Here is a 16772-nt window from a genome sequence, read left to right on the forward strand (position 1 = left end):
GGAGCATATGTAGCAATTCCTGTTAAAGCTAAAAAATGCACACGTACTTGCAAAATGTCAAATGTAAAGTACTTAAAAAAATTCTACCCAAAATCATGTTTATAGATACATTTTTAAAATTCTCTAATGCTATGGCCAATATTAGAGAAGAGTCAGTAGTTTAAGATATATAAAAAGTATGTAACTTAACATTACCTACATAAGTACACCTGGAGAAAGAATACCTATTTCCACAAGCCTAGGAACACAGCCTTGAAAATAATTACTGGTAAACATAGTATGATAACAAAGTCATACAATATGCATATACACCATTTGTAAAATCAACTGCATATCTTTGATAGTACATTAGTGTGAGCAAGCCTGTCACTCCACTCACTGAGCATAAGACTTGGAGTGAGACATAGCATTTGTCAGTCTGTGGCCCCCACAGTGAGTCTCAGTTACTGAGTAACAATACTGGATAAGTATCTGGCCATACTGAGAGTATTTCCAGTGTTTAAAGGTATCTGTAAGTTTCTGGTATAAAATTAACCCCCAAAAGCAAGACAGCTACTTAACTGAAGAAACAAGAATCTATTTCAATGCTGTTGTTATTGTTATGTGCCATCGAGTCGGGACCCGACTCATAATGAACCCTCCTGGGTCTCCAAGGCAGTATCACTACGGAAGCAGATTGCCCAACCTTCCTTCCAAGGAGTGGCTGGTGCATTTGAACTGCCAGTCTTTTGGTTAGCAGTCAAGTGCCTTAGGCACCATGCTACCAGAGCTCCTACTTCAATGCTAGAGGAAAAAAAAATGCAATGTGGCATTATTTGATACACAGTATATCAGTCTTTTCCATGTAAGCTTGAACACAGTTATGTAATACTGTATTTTATGGGTGATGTCAGAGATGTTTAAGGGTAATTTTGACTACATAGAATTTTTATATTATTCAGCAAACTCTAGAACCAAACTCTTGTTATCAAATGTAAATACACTGCACAGTAGTTAAATATAGTTTCACACTTACTATTTGGAACTTAGATAAAACACAACCATCATCACCACCAATCTCTGCAATAAAGATTTAAATTAAAAATTATTTTATTGGCGGCAAGGAGGACAATAAATAAAATTTGATCCGCTTGGGGAATTTGGTTGAAGATTAATAGTTTCAAACCTAAACAACAGTGGATGAATTCAAGTCCCAAATACAATTTACCTTGTTCATTAGGAAGAACTGGATATTAACAGAAGGTGCACATTGCATCTGCCTTAGTAAGAATTGTGGCTGTATTTGTAAAACTGACTGAAAAACAAAAACACATCCAGGAATAACAATAAAATATATTATTCTAAAGTGGTTTGGTAAGCTTGTAAACATAGACAAAACCTAATTACTAGTGTGCTCTCCTCCAGAAGATTAATTATTAATAAAGAAAACTACACTTATATGCTGGAGATTAAGTTATGGTATCTTTGCAATAAATGTTTTATATATCTTATCCTCCTTTTGTGCTTGAAAACTATGCTTAATAAAAACCATCAATATCAGTTGGAACTTCTTTTTATTCAGTTGGATACATAAGTCTCCTCTTTAAAGAAAGATAATGTTCCCCTCCCTGTAGGACACCTCATCACTGCAACTGAGCTTTGTCTAAATCAGTGGAGTTTTTCCAGAAAAAGCCAACCATCAACATATAGAATATAGTATTTTCCTATAGATTTTCTGGCAAAAGACTGTGACAATATAAACCAAACAAATTTAGTACAAGGAAATAGTATTTCAATTCGAAGTAAATTGCTTTTCATTTAATCTTTCTCTTTCTTTTTTCCCGATTCTATAGCAGATAACCTTCATTCTTAAAATGTAAGGCTAAATTTGGAATTCAAGTCAAAAGCAGACACAGGATAAAGACATAGAGAATTGTGGTTTAGCAAAAGTAAACTCAACACAGTTGGGAAAATTTTAATTACTAAGCATCAAATGCACTTTACATTGATAACTGCAATACTGACAACTGTGACATTTTAAATATTCTTCTCTTTTCTTTTTCTTGGGAAACGTGAAGATCCAATTATGGGGCCAGTATAGGTCACCGCTGTTTACTTAATGTTAGTACCTAAAGAGGCATTCACATTTCATGTCTACAATTAGGTGGATTGTGAACTTCTTTTATCTCTGAATTTAAGCAGAAATTTCATAATTTAAATTTCTGAAGTGCAAACTCATAAAGCTCTACACTGAGATCACTTTTTTCCTTCAAGTGTACCTGCCTTGAATACACAACGAATTTTTCTTTTCTAATTCCTTGGAAAACCTTCCAGAGTAAGTCTTGTATCTTCTTCACTATGATTGGGTTGTTTTTTTAAGAAATATTACCAGCTCTGTGGTTAGTTTTTCAGAGGTGATAAAAACCTATCAAAAACATTATAATATAATTTATAAGAAAAAAAGCTGTATTTCTAAAGGCTACAGGAACAAGAAAGAAATAACACATCTTATTTTATGAGCATGAACACTTAAAGCTAGTCACACTGGTAAATCCAATAAAGTATTCAAAAGTTCTATAAAAATGAACAAACGATACTTGTTTACATCCACTGCTCCAATGGTCAAATGTTACATCTGCATGAGAGTAGGACTGTAGCAGTTTGCTGGTCCGTTTTAAGAGTTCAAGGTCCTTTTTGTGTATTTGGCCCACTGATGTCCATATCCGAGACAAATTCAGTTCAAAAGACGGAAATTAGGGCAAAGACTCCATACAACAAAGCACAAGGATATGCTACTAGAAGTTGTTGTCCTTCCATGGCTAATGCAGAAATAAAAATTTTGGAAGCAGAAAAACTACACCATCCAATAATTCCAGCAGTGAGAATGATTCCAACCATTCCTCTGTAACCGACAAAGAAAACATGGGGGACAAAAAAAAGCAGTAGATGAGATTAGTTATCTAAGAACCCTACGATAACCTATTCTAAAGAAAAGCATTTTAAAATCTACATGCGGACATATGCAGGAATAATCAAGATATGAGAGCTCTTGTGGCATAGTGCCTAAGGCATCTGACTGCTAACCAGACGGCTGACGGTTCAAACCCACCAGCCACTCCTTGGAAGGAAGACTCTGCAATCTACTTCCGTAGATATTGCCTTGGAAAACCCAAGGAGCAGTTGCTATGAGTCAAATCAGCTTGATGTCAATGAGTTTGGTGTGGTTTTTAAAATGTACCTCACTGAAATTCAATGATGCAGAATCTTGCCATGTTAAAAAGCTCATTTATATCTTCATGTTTCTTCTTGTAGTACTAGGTTTCTCAACTTTGACACTATTGACATCTGGACTGGGTAAATTCTTTGTTGTGGGGTGTTCTGTGTATGGTTAGGATGGTCAGCAGCATCCTTGGCCTCCACTCACTAGATGCCAGTATCTCCCCTCCAGTTATATAAACCACAATTATGTCCAGACATTGCCAAATATCCTAAGGGGCAAAAATGCTCCCAGCTGAGAAACACCATTTTAGTAGAAAATAACTTTTAATTCTTTTTTTAAAAAATTAACTAATGAGGAGAATGAAGCAATTTATACACTGGAAGTGCAAAGCAGTTCTAGCCAAAGCATAATCCTGTAAAGCCATCAACTTGCCAAATTTCTCATCATCAGAATCTGAACACGGAAGGAAGGTTGGACAATCTACTTCCATAGTGATATCGCCTCAGAAACCCAAGGAGGGGTCGCTATGAGTCGGACCTGACTTGACGGCAGTGAGTTTTGGTTTGGTTTGGTTTTGTGGTTAGTGTGCAGATTCTGTTAACAGTTCAAGCTCCTCCTTGTGGATAGTTGTAGACACTAAACAAAGTCAGGGTTTGCTACATTTAAAGTGAGGGGGTGTTGCAGGGGGACCCAAACCCATTGTTATTCTAACTCAAAATGACCCTGTAATTTAGGAGAAACTAATCATGAGGAACTTAAATCAGTAAAAAATTACACTTGTCTTTTAAATAACCACATTATTTTAAAATTACACATATTTAAGGCTGCTTATGTTTGAGAACATGGTAGGCAAATAACAGCGTCCAATCATAAAAATAGTATCTTTTAGTTTCAGTTAAAAAGTTGCCAAATAGAGAGTATTTACTATCCATACTTTTAGTATATGCCCAATAGCTTATAGAAACAAGATTTGGTCTAAAAATTATCAATGAGGGAGTAAGTATAATTTTAATAACCTAAAGTCTTGACCTTTTCTACAGAATATTTAATAATAATCATCAATTCATTACTGCTTTGACAATGGCAAACACAAAACTAGTGAAATTTCATAGATATAAAACCTATACCTATATCATAGGTAAAAATGAAGATGGCATGCAAGATTTTTAAATCTGTTCTCATTTCCCACTGTACATTACCCAAAAGCATCTAGCAGAGTCATTACCTATACGAGGCACTGTCTGATACGTTTGCTGTATCAAACGTTTGGGAATACGTTTGGGAATTTATCCCAAGCTAAAGGTGAAATGAATCCTATTATATAGAACCTGTCAACCCCCAAAATAAAGATCAGTACTTACTGCAAAGAAAATATTACTGCAAAGCTGGAAAGTAGGATCATGGGAAGAAGACAATATCCAAGGACACTTGCCACACAACCAAATGAAACACCTGTCATGCTCATTAAGTTTAACAAACAAAACATTCCTAGACATCCAATTGCACTGATCCCATATACATAACCAAACTGGATTTTCCCGGCCTATAGGTAAAGAAAGGAATACAGGTTAAAAGGCAAATAAGACTTTATTTTGGTTGAATTTCACTTACAATGAAACATGTAGAAGATAGTCAACTAGTGAGCACTTAGTCAATATTGAGATACTTACACAGATTTCTCTTTTTTATGTAAAAAAGTAAAAGACTGAACATTACCTTGTTAAGAAGTTTAAAGGATCACTTTCCAATGTACTGATATTTGGCTTTCCATTTTCTAGTTAGCACTTAAACATGGTATATAGATCAACAAATAAAGAGATAAAATGGTAGCACAACCACTTAATGTAGCAGAATTTTAAAAGAAAGTAGCTGATTCTAGACAAAGTAACTACAGAGACAACATAGATATCATTCATAATGTTTGGATAACAGCTAGTATCACTTGAAACCACCTGATTCTACCAAAAATATCCCAAAGCAATCCATTCTCAAATGTAGATATCATCTTTTTAACAGCAGCCATAATTTTGACATTTGCTTTATAGGGGTGTTAGAGAAGCTAGGAGTAAGGAAGCCAGAATAAGCTGAAACCCAAGGTTTTGTGGTGGAGGAGAGGAGACAAGAAAATGGATTAACCACCAGGCAAGAGGAACATTAATAGTAATTTTTTTTTTTCATTATTTTTCCAAATTGGTGGTTGACTTATACAGGCCCTTGACTTAAAACATGAGCTCTGTGGCATAGTGGTTAAAGCATTTGGCTCCTTCCCAAATTGTCGGTGGTTTGAACCCACCTGCCCATTCCTCGGGAGAAAGATGAGTCAATCTGCTTCTGTTAAGATTTACAGTCTTAGAAACACTATGGTGCAGTTCTACTCTGTCCTAAAGGGTTGCTATGAGTTGGAATCGACTCACGGCAGTGGGTTTGGTTTTGACTTAGAACACACTTATCAATTCTGCTTTTGTAGGAGACATCACTGACAAATCACAGGACAGCAAAGGTTGGAATTAATGTAGTCAAGGTATGTATAAAGAATCATTTTATTCAGGTTACACTATTACTGAAACTAGTCCACAAAGAAGCCTTCAAAAAGCACCTTGTTTGTCACATTTTTGTCACACAAAACTCAACAGTAAGAAGCTTCTACAGATTATGGCAAGCAGAAAAATCTTTGGAATTTTTGTTAGACTCAGTATTTTATTAGTAAACACGTGATTAAGAATGCATAAGTTTGAAAGAGCTCAGCTGAGTTCACTGCGAAATACATTCATGTAATAATCATACAAACTCATACCTGCATAGTACTTCTATCTTTTCAAACTGTTCACACATACCCTGTCTTGCTCTATCTCCAAAACAATCCTGTTAGGCGGGCAGCACAGGATTATTATTTATCAGAGGGGACTTGAGGATTAAATGACTTTTTCAAACACAGAATAAAGGCACAGAGCTCAAACTCAGCTATTCTTACTAAAAATCCCATCTTCCATCCATTACATGTTTATTTCTCTCTTGTAATTCAGAGATATAAAATAAATAAAACAAATACTAACAATTATCTTCATAGCCAAGAAACAATACAAAACAATTTCTACCATTTGAAGACAAACGTTAACATTCTGGGAAAAAGGACTCTAACCTGTTGTCCTTTAATGTTTTAGTTCATTAAAAGTTAAAATAATATACAGGAAAATAACCACTATATAGAAATACAACCCTAAAGTCTAGACTGAAACAACAACAAAATAAATAAACAACAGCACTAGGCTAAAAAATGGTGGGAAATAAATTTTGATGATGGAATGTAAGTCACATGTTATTTATTATTATTTTTCCCTAATAAGTGGACCACTTATTAGAATAAGAAATCATTTCTAAATCTGTTAAGAAGAGAAAAATGATGGATGGATGCAAATTCAAGCAATTCAATACTATTCAAAACATATTAAAGATGTTATTGTAATAGTCAAGGAAACATTTATCTATGGAAGACCATTTTCTTTGTTGGTTACCAGGGGTGGGAGGGGAGGGGAGGGAATACTGTTAAGATAGATAGAGGTAAGTTTTGATTTGGGTGAAGAAAAGGGCAATGTACCAAATGTGAGTGATCAATATAGTGGCACTGAGGAAGAGAAAGACATAGAGAGGTACGTGGAAAGTACAGACAACAAAGATGAACCCTTTTGCGCATATAGTACGGAGTGCTCAGTGAAGGAAAACATGGATATATGGGTGGATAGATGGGTGGACAGGCTGAAATATTAGGAGCTCTGGTAGCATAGTGCCTAAGGCACTTGACTGCTCACCAGAAGGCTGACGGTTCAAACCCACCAGCCACTCCTTGGAAGGAAGGTTGGGCAATTGTACTTCCGTAGTGATACTGCCTCGGAAATCCAAGGAGGGGTCGCTATGAGTCAGGGCCAACTCGACGGCAAACGACAATGACAACAACATATGAAGTTGAGAGTGCACGCAAGAACATGTATAGGGTTGGCAGAAAGTGGTCCAATAACTTTATGTGTATGATCTGAATTCCCAGGTGTATAATGGGGCTGACAAGGGGCAAGGTTGTAGTCACTGCTTGGTCACAGCCAGCTACCCAGAGGGACTGACCGAGTAGTTGAACCTGTAGGCTCAGGACCATAGTTACAGAGGATTTCAAGCTCAATCGGCATAACATACTACACAAAACATTGTTCCACCTCCTACTGTGGCAGGTAGTGACTGAGATCTTAAAAGTTTGCATGTTGCCATCTAGATGCAGCGATGGGTCTCTCCTCATCCAGAGCCGAGAAGAATGAAGAAAATCAAAAATTTGTGGAAACAATTAGTCCTAGCGACTGGCACACCATCCGATCTGCAGCCTATACAACTATGAGACCAGAAGAAACAGATGGTGCTTGGCTACTACCGTCAACCACTTGGAAGAGGATCTTTGTAGATCCTGGATAGACAGGGAGAACAATGTGGAACAAAACTCACAATCACTTGGGGAGAAAAAAAAGTGGGGAACAGGTTTGATGGCCTGAGGGAGTCTGGTGGAACCACTGAGACTATGGCCCCTAGCTGCCCTTCAGGTTTGGAATTGAATGCACACCTGTGGCTTCCAGCCAAACAATAGACAGGCATATCAGTTGACCATTTATTTACCTGAGATAGATACACTCCCTGGAGAGAATAAGCATGGGAGAAAGGGCTGCTCAGGCACAGGGAGACAGCTCAGGGGGTAGGAATGCATGGAGAAACGGACACAGGGAAAAGGTAACTATCAGGAGGAAGTGGGAGGGGAGATGTTGCACTGTGCTAAACTGTGGTCAATGTCATGAGACAAAGTATATGTGAACTGCTGTATGGAAAGTATATTTGCTCTGTAAATTTTCACCCAAATCACAAAAAAAAAAAAAAAAAAAACACCACCATATTAAAGGCCTGGGGTATAATTCAGTCTCAAAATGACTTTTAGTGGAAAATGTAAGAATATTCTTTAATCTTATGCTGAGAGTTGAAACTGAAATCTTACCAGTAACAAAGTGGCTCCAAAGGCAAGGCAAAAAACCATTGGTCCTGCCAAATCAGTCTCATTCATGATGCTGCCATCTGCTACTTTTAACGGGTGTAACACTGTAAGTGTTTTCTGCCAGATGTGATCAAAATTGATACCTAACTCTAAGGGAAAAGGAAATACAGAAATCCATTAGGATTTGTAACAGACTTTTAATATCTCAGAATCTATACTGGAGTAGGAGATATACTCAGAGAGTCAGCATTAAAAGTAGGTAAAGGAATACTGAATATTATTTTGTTGAGTCCTCAGCGCTAGTTTTTACTGTGGAGTTTATCCTACCAATATCCAGTCTGTGGTTTGGTGTTGAAAAGCATGGATATGATGAAACAGAAATCTATTACATCTCTCAGGTATCGCTACATAGCAAAGAACATATGCACAGGGCTAATAGTAAGAGGTTCTTTACCTGGAAATTCAGGAGCACCTGGTGGCCCTGTGAAATTATATATACACTAAGTCTCCAAGCACATGTCTGCATTTTTCTGAGGTTAGTATCCACTTATAGGTTTCATTATACTTTCAAAGGGACTCCAAAAAGAAAACACTTTTTTTCCCCCCTAGACCTACTGCTTTATGGGTTTTTAAGTTTGCTGGAATACTTTGAAAGCCACTAATACTTTTTAGTAGAAGCTCTGGTGGCATAGTGCCTAAGGCATTTGACTGCTAACCAGAACTTGGTGGTTCAAACCCACCTGCCACTCCTTGGAAGGAAGATTGGGCAATCTACTTCTGTAGTGATACTGCCTCAGAAATTCAAGGAGCTATGAGTCGGATCTGACTTGACAGCAGTGAGGTTTTTTTTTTTTTTTTTTAAAAAATACTTTTCAGTAATTTCACTAGTTCTCCCAGATTATATCCATGTAGAATAATCAATACCATGGTATTTCTTTTCAGTTCTTCTACCAACAGAATCTAATCAATAATCTGAAGTAAAATTTTATGCTCACCCCAGTATAATTATATTGACATACTATATTATCATTTTATAAAGGCCTATCAAAAATCTAAGGAGCCCTGGTGGCACAATCATTAAGCACTTGGCTGCCAACCAAAAGACTGGCAGTTTGAACCCACCAGCAGCTTCATGGAAGCAAAGTGTGGCAGTCTGCTTCTGTGAAGTTTTACAGCCATGGAAACTCTATGGGGCAGTTCTACTCTGTACCATAGGGATGTTATTATTTGAACCAACTAGATGGCAATGGGATTTTTGTTTGCTTGTTTATTAAAAATGGAGTCCCCTCTGGCCCTATCTGGTTTCATACACATTGCTGAAAATGGGTCACTTAGTAAAAAATTTCTTTTCTACAAGATTATGCTTTCTTAAAAATTGTAACTTTTCCAAATTAGGATTTGTTTTATGTCTATCTAAATATTACAAAGCAATATATTCTTGCAACCAATTCTACCTTCTAGTAAAGGTGGTTCATCCTCAAAGTTGTTTCCATAGAATGACTGAGGTGTAGTTGGAGTGAATGCCTGAGTTGGTTGGAAAATCTGCCCAGTGTACGGTTGCTGTGGTTGCATCATGTCTGGAGGGACAAATCGGCCTTGCTGCGAGTAGTCATAGCCACCATACTGCCTGTAAATCAAAGGAAATTACATTCATCAGAAGTATCTCACCTCTGCCTCCTGACAGCAGAAATCCCTTAAATTCCTAAATTTTCATTTTGACAGCCAGGGAAAATTAGTCATGCAATTCCTAGGATACTTGCTTTTTCAGTTCTTATAAATAATTGAAATGATTACTAAGATAAAGCTGATTATAGACAATCTGTCCAATGAGGCTAACTACTAAATAAGAACACGTTAGGGGGAGTCAAGAAGTGAAGATTTAACAATATTGTTTACTTTTCCTTCTCAGTGAACATATAAGCTGCAAAGTAAAAACTAGGAACACTTAGGATGACAGATTTTGTACTATATCCTTTGCAATTTTTCTATCGTAATTTGGATCTCCACTGAATGTACAACCATCATTCTACTTTATTCCTGTAGTATGTTATATTTCACAAGTGGGAAAATTTCTTTAAGAATATCCATCAGTATCAAACCAAAGAGTGGACAAATCAAGTTTATTCTTTGTGAAAATCTTCTGAATATAATCAAACATCAAACAGTAACATTAGTACAACTTGCGTGTAAATAATGTGTTTAACTTTTCAAAGTAGTTGTTCACTTATTTGGCTCATTTAAGCAGATGTTACTTCAAATTCTGCATTTTAGAGGGAAAGCCTTACCACCAAGGCTATTTTAATGACAACAAGAGGGAAAAAAGGATATGGAAACTTTATCTTTAAAACTCCACTTTCACCACGCTCTGTAAAAATATGACTTATCTAAATTGATGGGACTAATCTAAATATTACAAAAATAATTCCTTTGAAGAATACTTAAAAATTGAAAACTGAAAAGTCTTAAAGATTGTCTAATAACCTTTTATAGATGTTCATTTTTGATAAATATAAAAATCTCATGACCTCCATTAACCTTATTTGAGATTTTAAAATTAAATGTAATCTTTAATTAAGCATCCTGACTGTAAGCAAATCAAAAGAACAGTAAATTTTCAGCTACACAAAGCCCTTAGAGATTCCAATGTGATTTTCAAGAATTCCCTATACATGCTAATAAAACAAAAAAAATATATATATTTTTCTGTCTATAAAATAATACTGAATTCACTACAGCATTATTTTAACAGAAAAAGAAAATGAAACACTGAAACTAGCTATCACTAAATGTACTGTGATATGGGTATTAATAGATTACCATACGCTTGTTAAAGGAATGAGGCAGGTTTATGTGTACTGATATGGAATGATAATCAAGAAACAATAGGAAAAAAGCAATGTCCAGAATTCTGCATACTGTATATAACCACCATGTTTTTTAGTATACAGGTTATGTGCTTAGGACAGCTCTGGGACTATACACAAGTAACTTCTAACCATGGCTGCTGCTTGGTAAGGGAACCTGGAAACAGAAGCAAGCAGAAGATGTGATTTGCATGTTATATAATTTGTACTTTTTTAAAAATGTTGTACCATTTAATTAATTACAAAAATGTTATATAAACACATAAATATATATTATTAAAGATTTTAAGGAACATATTATTTCATTATTACCTTCACTACTACACTACGAAGTAACCATTATTGTCTTCCCCCTTTAGATGTGGAAACTGAAAATTGGGTTAAAATGATTTGCCTATGGTGGTGACAGGATTCAAAACGAGGCTGCCTGACTCCAGTGGCCAACTCTTAACAATTATAATAACTGGTAGAATCAGGGCAAGAATTTACATTTCCTGATTTAGCACAATATGCTGTCATGTTGATCTGTTAGGATTTATAACAAAATCCACCTTTTACTTTATAAAACAGCTAGAAAACCTCCATATAGAGAGGTTGTTATAATCTACATAAACAGGTTGTATCCCACTCCTTGAAAAAGATACAGCAACTGAGACAAACAGACACAGAGAGAGACAGTCTGTCTTATCTGTTTCCTCAAGTAAAAATAGTATCCCATGAATAAAAGTGGCCAGTTTAGCTTACAACTCAAAACAACTGTACAAGTACTTTCTCCAAAGCGAAACACTGTACTTTAGTATAGAGTAGAAGTACTTTATGACTAGTTCACATTTTGTCACACAGAATATTATAAAGATGTTTACTTATGGACTGAGATTTAATGAAACTGTAATTCTTACTGCTTCATCAAAGGCAAGTATGTGGTGGTGAAGAATATAATGACTACTGGAACAATTTGATGTTACTGTCTTGATTCATATTCAGGTACCAGCAGTTTTGCCAACCATTACTTTTGCAACCTCACTATAAATGTCTATACACCTAATTAGGGAAATGACATCTTAGTATTGCTATGAAAACAGCTGTGACCTCAGGGACTTTCTGAAAGGTCTCAAGGAACCTTTGGGGTCTGCAGTCCATACTTTGGGAAATGTTTATACAGTCCTATAAATTCCATGTAATGAAGAGGAATGTGCTGTTAAGCAAACCACAACTTCAAATGCGGCAACATTACTTCACCTTCAAGAGACAAGGTAAGAAAAACCACTGTATTAAACACCACAGAATTAAACTATTTTCATTTTCTAAAAGAACACAGGAAGACTCTGAACTCATTCATATTGGTTTTAAACTAAATATGGTGTTGGTAGACAAGATCTTTAAAGAGCTCTGGTGGTATAAAGGTAAATGCCTGCCTGCTAACTGAAAGGTTGGCAGTCTGAACCTACCCAGTGGCTCCATGGGAGAAAAACCTGTCAATTTGCTCCCATAAAGATTATTGCCTAGAAAACCCTAGGGCAGCTCTACTCTGTCACATGTCAAAACTGACCCCAGAGTATCTAACAAGATAAGATTTTTACATATTAAACTCACACTTTCACAAACATTCTGTACCAACAATAAAGACTAAAATTTTCTTAACATGTTGGACTGGCTACCTAAGTCATCCTCAGGTAACCCGTAAAGTGATCCATAAATCACTAAGTCAAGGTTTAACACAATTGGTATAATATATAATATTGATAGAACTAGAATACAATGTAGGACCTGATCCAACATAGCATTCTTAGAACTGAACAGATTATGATTAAACTTTGATCAAAGGGCTTTTTTGCTTTTTGTTATATTTTTGCTTACTTTTTTTTATATGAATGTTTGATTATTTATAAAGCATCTATAGAAGAAACCATGTAAAATGTAAAAGCTGACTTTGTAGGGTAAATATGCAGAACCCTAGACTCATAAGAAGTCAATAGAAACTTAGACAATCTAAGTAATGTGTTACAGAAATCTAGATTTTCATCAATAATAGCTAAAAGTTATCAACTGATATTTGCTATCATGTTAGGAAACAAAACAGTATTATTTAATAAGCTGAGGTGAACACTTAAAATGTTAAGGCATACCTAACTGAAGTGCATACAGGTACATAAAACTTCAATTTTTCAGAGTTTGAAACCTTAAATGTGTCATTGCTCATATATTCAAAAACTAAACACACTGCTGTCGAGTCAGATCCAACTCACAGCAACCCCTCCTTGGGTTTCCAAGGCAGTATCACTACAGAAGATTGCCCAACCTTCCTTCCGAGGAGTGGCTGGTGGGTTTGAACTGCCAGGCTTCTGGTTAGCAGTCAAATGCCTTAGGCACTATGCTACCAGAGAGGCTTCTTAATTTCCAACGCATCATCTGTAAACCCATATTTGTTAGCTAACAAGAAGGCTTATATAATCACTGGGAATAAAATGTAACCACTAATCATTGGGCTACTAACCAAAACGTTGGCAGTTCAAACACACCACCTGCTCCCTGGGAGAAAGATGAGGCACTCTGCTTCCATAAAGAATTACAGCCTTTGAAACCTTATGGGGCAATTCTGCTCTGTCCTATAGGGTTGCTATGAGTTGGAATCGACTCAATGGCAGTGGTAGTGGAATACTGAAGCAATGCTAACTGGCATGGTTTAGTTAATATGATATTTTTGAGGAAAATAACTAGCAGAGAAAAACTATCTCCTGTCTGGAAAACTGAAATGAGGAAATGATATATGGAAAGAGAAGATAAGTTACACCTTAACAAAAGCAAGCAAGGGCATGACAGAAAAGAAAGGCAGAGACAGATAAACCTGGAGGGTTGTAATCTAAATGGAATAGTTCTATTTGAGCCCATATATCAAGATCATAGGGTTAAAAGCAGGCCTGCCTTAAGAGACAAGTTCTCCAAAGGCCTGTTGCTACTACAAAGATTCCTTAGATGGCACCTGACCAATTTCACATTTATTTGCACATATACAGAGTAATCACCAAAAATACACTTAAAGTAAAAAAGTTAATAAAAATCGCTCAATATGATTCTTACAGTCCTACCAAATTAATTAATTTAAAGAAACAAAACCTCATTAAAACGTACTTGAGAATTTGCTAGAAGGAAAAAAATGATTCATAGATAGAAGGTATTTTTCACAAGTTCACTCTCATTTTTCAATGTATTAAATTTTAGAGTGAAAAAAAGCACTTAGAATAAAACACATCAAATTAAGCAGATTCAGAGTCTATGTATTGTAGAAAGGATACCAGAAAAACAACAAACTCACTACCATCGAGTCAATTCCAACTCAGAGCAACCCTCACTGGGTTTCCAAGGGGATAAATTTTTATGGAAGTACATTGCCCCATCTTCCTTCTGTGAAGCAGCTGGTGGGTCTGTCTGAACTGCCAAACTTCTGGTTAGCAGTCAAATGCCTTAGACACTGTGCCATCAGAGCTCGTTTGTAGAAAGTATAACAAAAGAAAACCAAAACAAACTCACTGCCATCCAGTGGGATCTGACTCACGACCCCTCCTGTTGTTTCCAAAGCTTATCTCTACAGAAGTAGATTGCCCAGTCTCCCTTCTGAGGCATGGCTGGTGGGTTTGAACCACAAGCCTTCTGGTTAGCAGTCAAATAAATGTCTTAGGCACTACGCCATCAGAGCACCCTGTAGAAAGTATAGCCAATGCAAAATAAACCATGGTGTGAGGCTGCATTTATTTTTTCGTTCGTTTTGCTTTACAAGTTCATAGGCACTTTTATGTGACTGGATACACAGCCTTCTCTCACCATCATCCTGGGATGGTCTTCATGAGGTTATTAACTCAGGATCTATGGATGGCCATCAGATAACATATAAACTGCCTGAAGTTATATGCACATTTATATGTGTACTTAATTGAGTGTACAGGTATATTTCTTAGAAATATGTACAATCTTCATAACATTTTAAAAGGGGCCCTGAACCATCTAAAAAGGTTAAGCAACAGTATAGGAGACTCCTTTACAGTACAATATGCTGATAAGATTATCATTAGAAGATTAGTAGAAAGCCTTCAGTTAATGTTTTTTGCCATAAACAACAGGGAATATATAAAGATCAGTTTTTTAACAGTACAAAGTCGAAAGGCTTTGAGTCATCCTCTTCAATCTGCAGATGGCAATTTGTGTGCCGTAAGGTTCTGGAATGAGGAGTAATAAAAACGATTATCAACTGCTATATGAAAATGACCTGATGACTCATAATAAGGAGGATACAATGATTAAAAGGGTCACTAAACACTTTCAATAATACAGTCTGAAAGCTGTACTGACTGAACTACTAAACAAACCTTTAAGATATTTTAACTAGTTGGCCCCATGAACTAAAAGGCTATCTTCTAGGTACCCGAAGATGTCATTCATATCTCAAATGATGTAAAAACTATCACTAAAAGGAGTTCCTCAATGTGCTACTTTTCCATCAACCCTACACCTGAAGATTTTGCAGAAGATACCAAACTGTAAACAGGGGAAATGTCTTCAAACCCAAACCAGTTTCCCAGATCTCTCCAGAGGAGAAAGGAAAATTATGAAAATTCACATTCCTGATAAGGGACATGTTCACATATACAGTTTCAGTAAGAAACAAATACTCTATACATGGTTTCACTGCAATCTAGACTAAATAAATTTCCAAAGTTGAAAAGTTACTTGCTATAGGGTCCTCCACTTCCGCCATAATCGTAGGACTGCTGTGATTGGTCCTCGATGCTGTAACTGGTCTGGTAGAAATCTGTGTTGAGGTTATCAAAGCCTGACATTGCAAATGATCTGCAACAGAAGAAAAATGGCAAATACTACTTATGTTCAGGGTCCTACTCAATTCGTTCCTTACACTTTGGGGAAACACAAAACAAAACAGCCAATCCTTTGCCTACTAACCCCAGGAGACAGTGAATGCTTCCTATGTAATTTTGGGGAGCATTTGAAAGGCGGGCTTCGGAGGGGGACAGGTGCTAAGAAAATGTCTACTCTCTTATTTAAGCCAAACGCCGCACAGACTACTTCAAAGGGTTGATATGCCTTGTGCTTGGGGCGAGGGACGGGAGTGGTTGTTCCACGGGGTTCTGAATATCGACAAGAAAATGCCTCACCTTGGGACAGACCTATATAGCTGATAGCGCGTCTGCCTGCTTGCAAATTCAGGCCCGCGGCCTGCCAGCAAAATGCAGAACGCTGGATAGCCGCGTCTGGGGTGCAGGGGCTGCGTTAGAAGGCCTGAAATGTAACAAATGAGGGGAAAGGACCACAGCGCGGCGTCGAAAGATGGCGATAAACCGTGCTGCTCATGTATGGAGAGAAGACAAACAGTGTGCTACGAGCCTAGGACACTCACCAAGCGCGGCAGCGGTGGTACCTGCAACACCAGCAGTTCCAAACACCCACAAAATCCAGTTTCGGAGTCTTAAGCTAGCGCCGTTGCTACGTGTCACAGGGCGAAAGAATCATTTCCGGGGCATGCCTGCTCGCGCAAGCGTATTGGCAAGCTTTCTTCTCCTCTGGTTGGACGCCGTCGGGTCCCTGAGATGAGGCATGCGCAGCATCAGCCAACTCTGCGGCAGGTCAATGAGAAGAGAAAAACTGCTTCCGGCAGTCCAGTTAGCAGTGAACGCGGCGAAGC

The 16772-nt window shown here is 37.0% G+C and overlaps 1 protein-coding gene across 1 annotated transcript; it reads right to left on the reverse strand.

The window, feature by feature from the left end:
• Nucleotides 1-2718: 2718 nt before the first annotated feature.
• Nucleotides 2719-15912, reverse strand: YIPF5 (Yip1 domain family member 5). Its single transcript, XM_007939073.2, has 5 exons — nucleotides 15803-15912; nucleotides 9671-9843; nucleotides 8220-8365; nucleotides 4561-4742; nucleotides 2719-2881 (listed from the first exon to the last, which is right to left on the reverse strand). Exons 1-5 carry the CDS (start codon nucleotides 15910-15912, stop codon nucleotides 2719-2721), a joined length of 774 nt encoding a protein of 257 aa, XP_007937264.1.
• Between the last annotated feature and the right edge of the window lie 860 nt (nucleotides 15913-16772).

This window comes from Orycteropus afer, unplaced genomic scaffold (assembly GCF_000298275.1).
Source record: "Orycteropus afer afer isolate SDZICR_OR568_19922 unplaced genomic scaffold, OryAfe1.0 scaffold00056, whole genome shotgun sequence".
Taxonomy (NCBI): Eukaryota; Metazoa; Chordata; class Mammalia; order Tubulidentata; family Orycteropodidae; genus Orycteropus; species Orycteropus afer.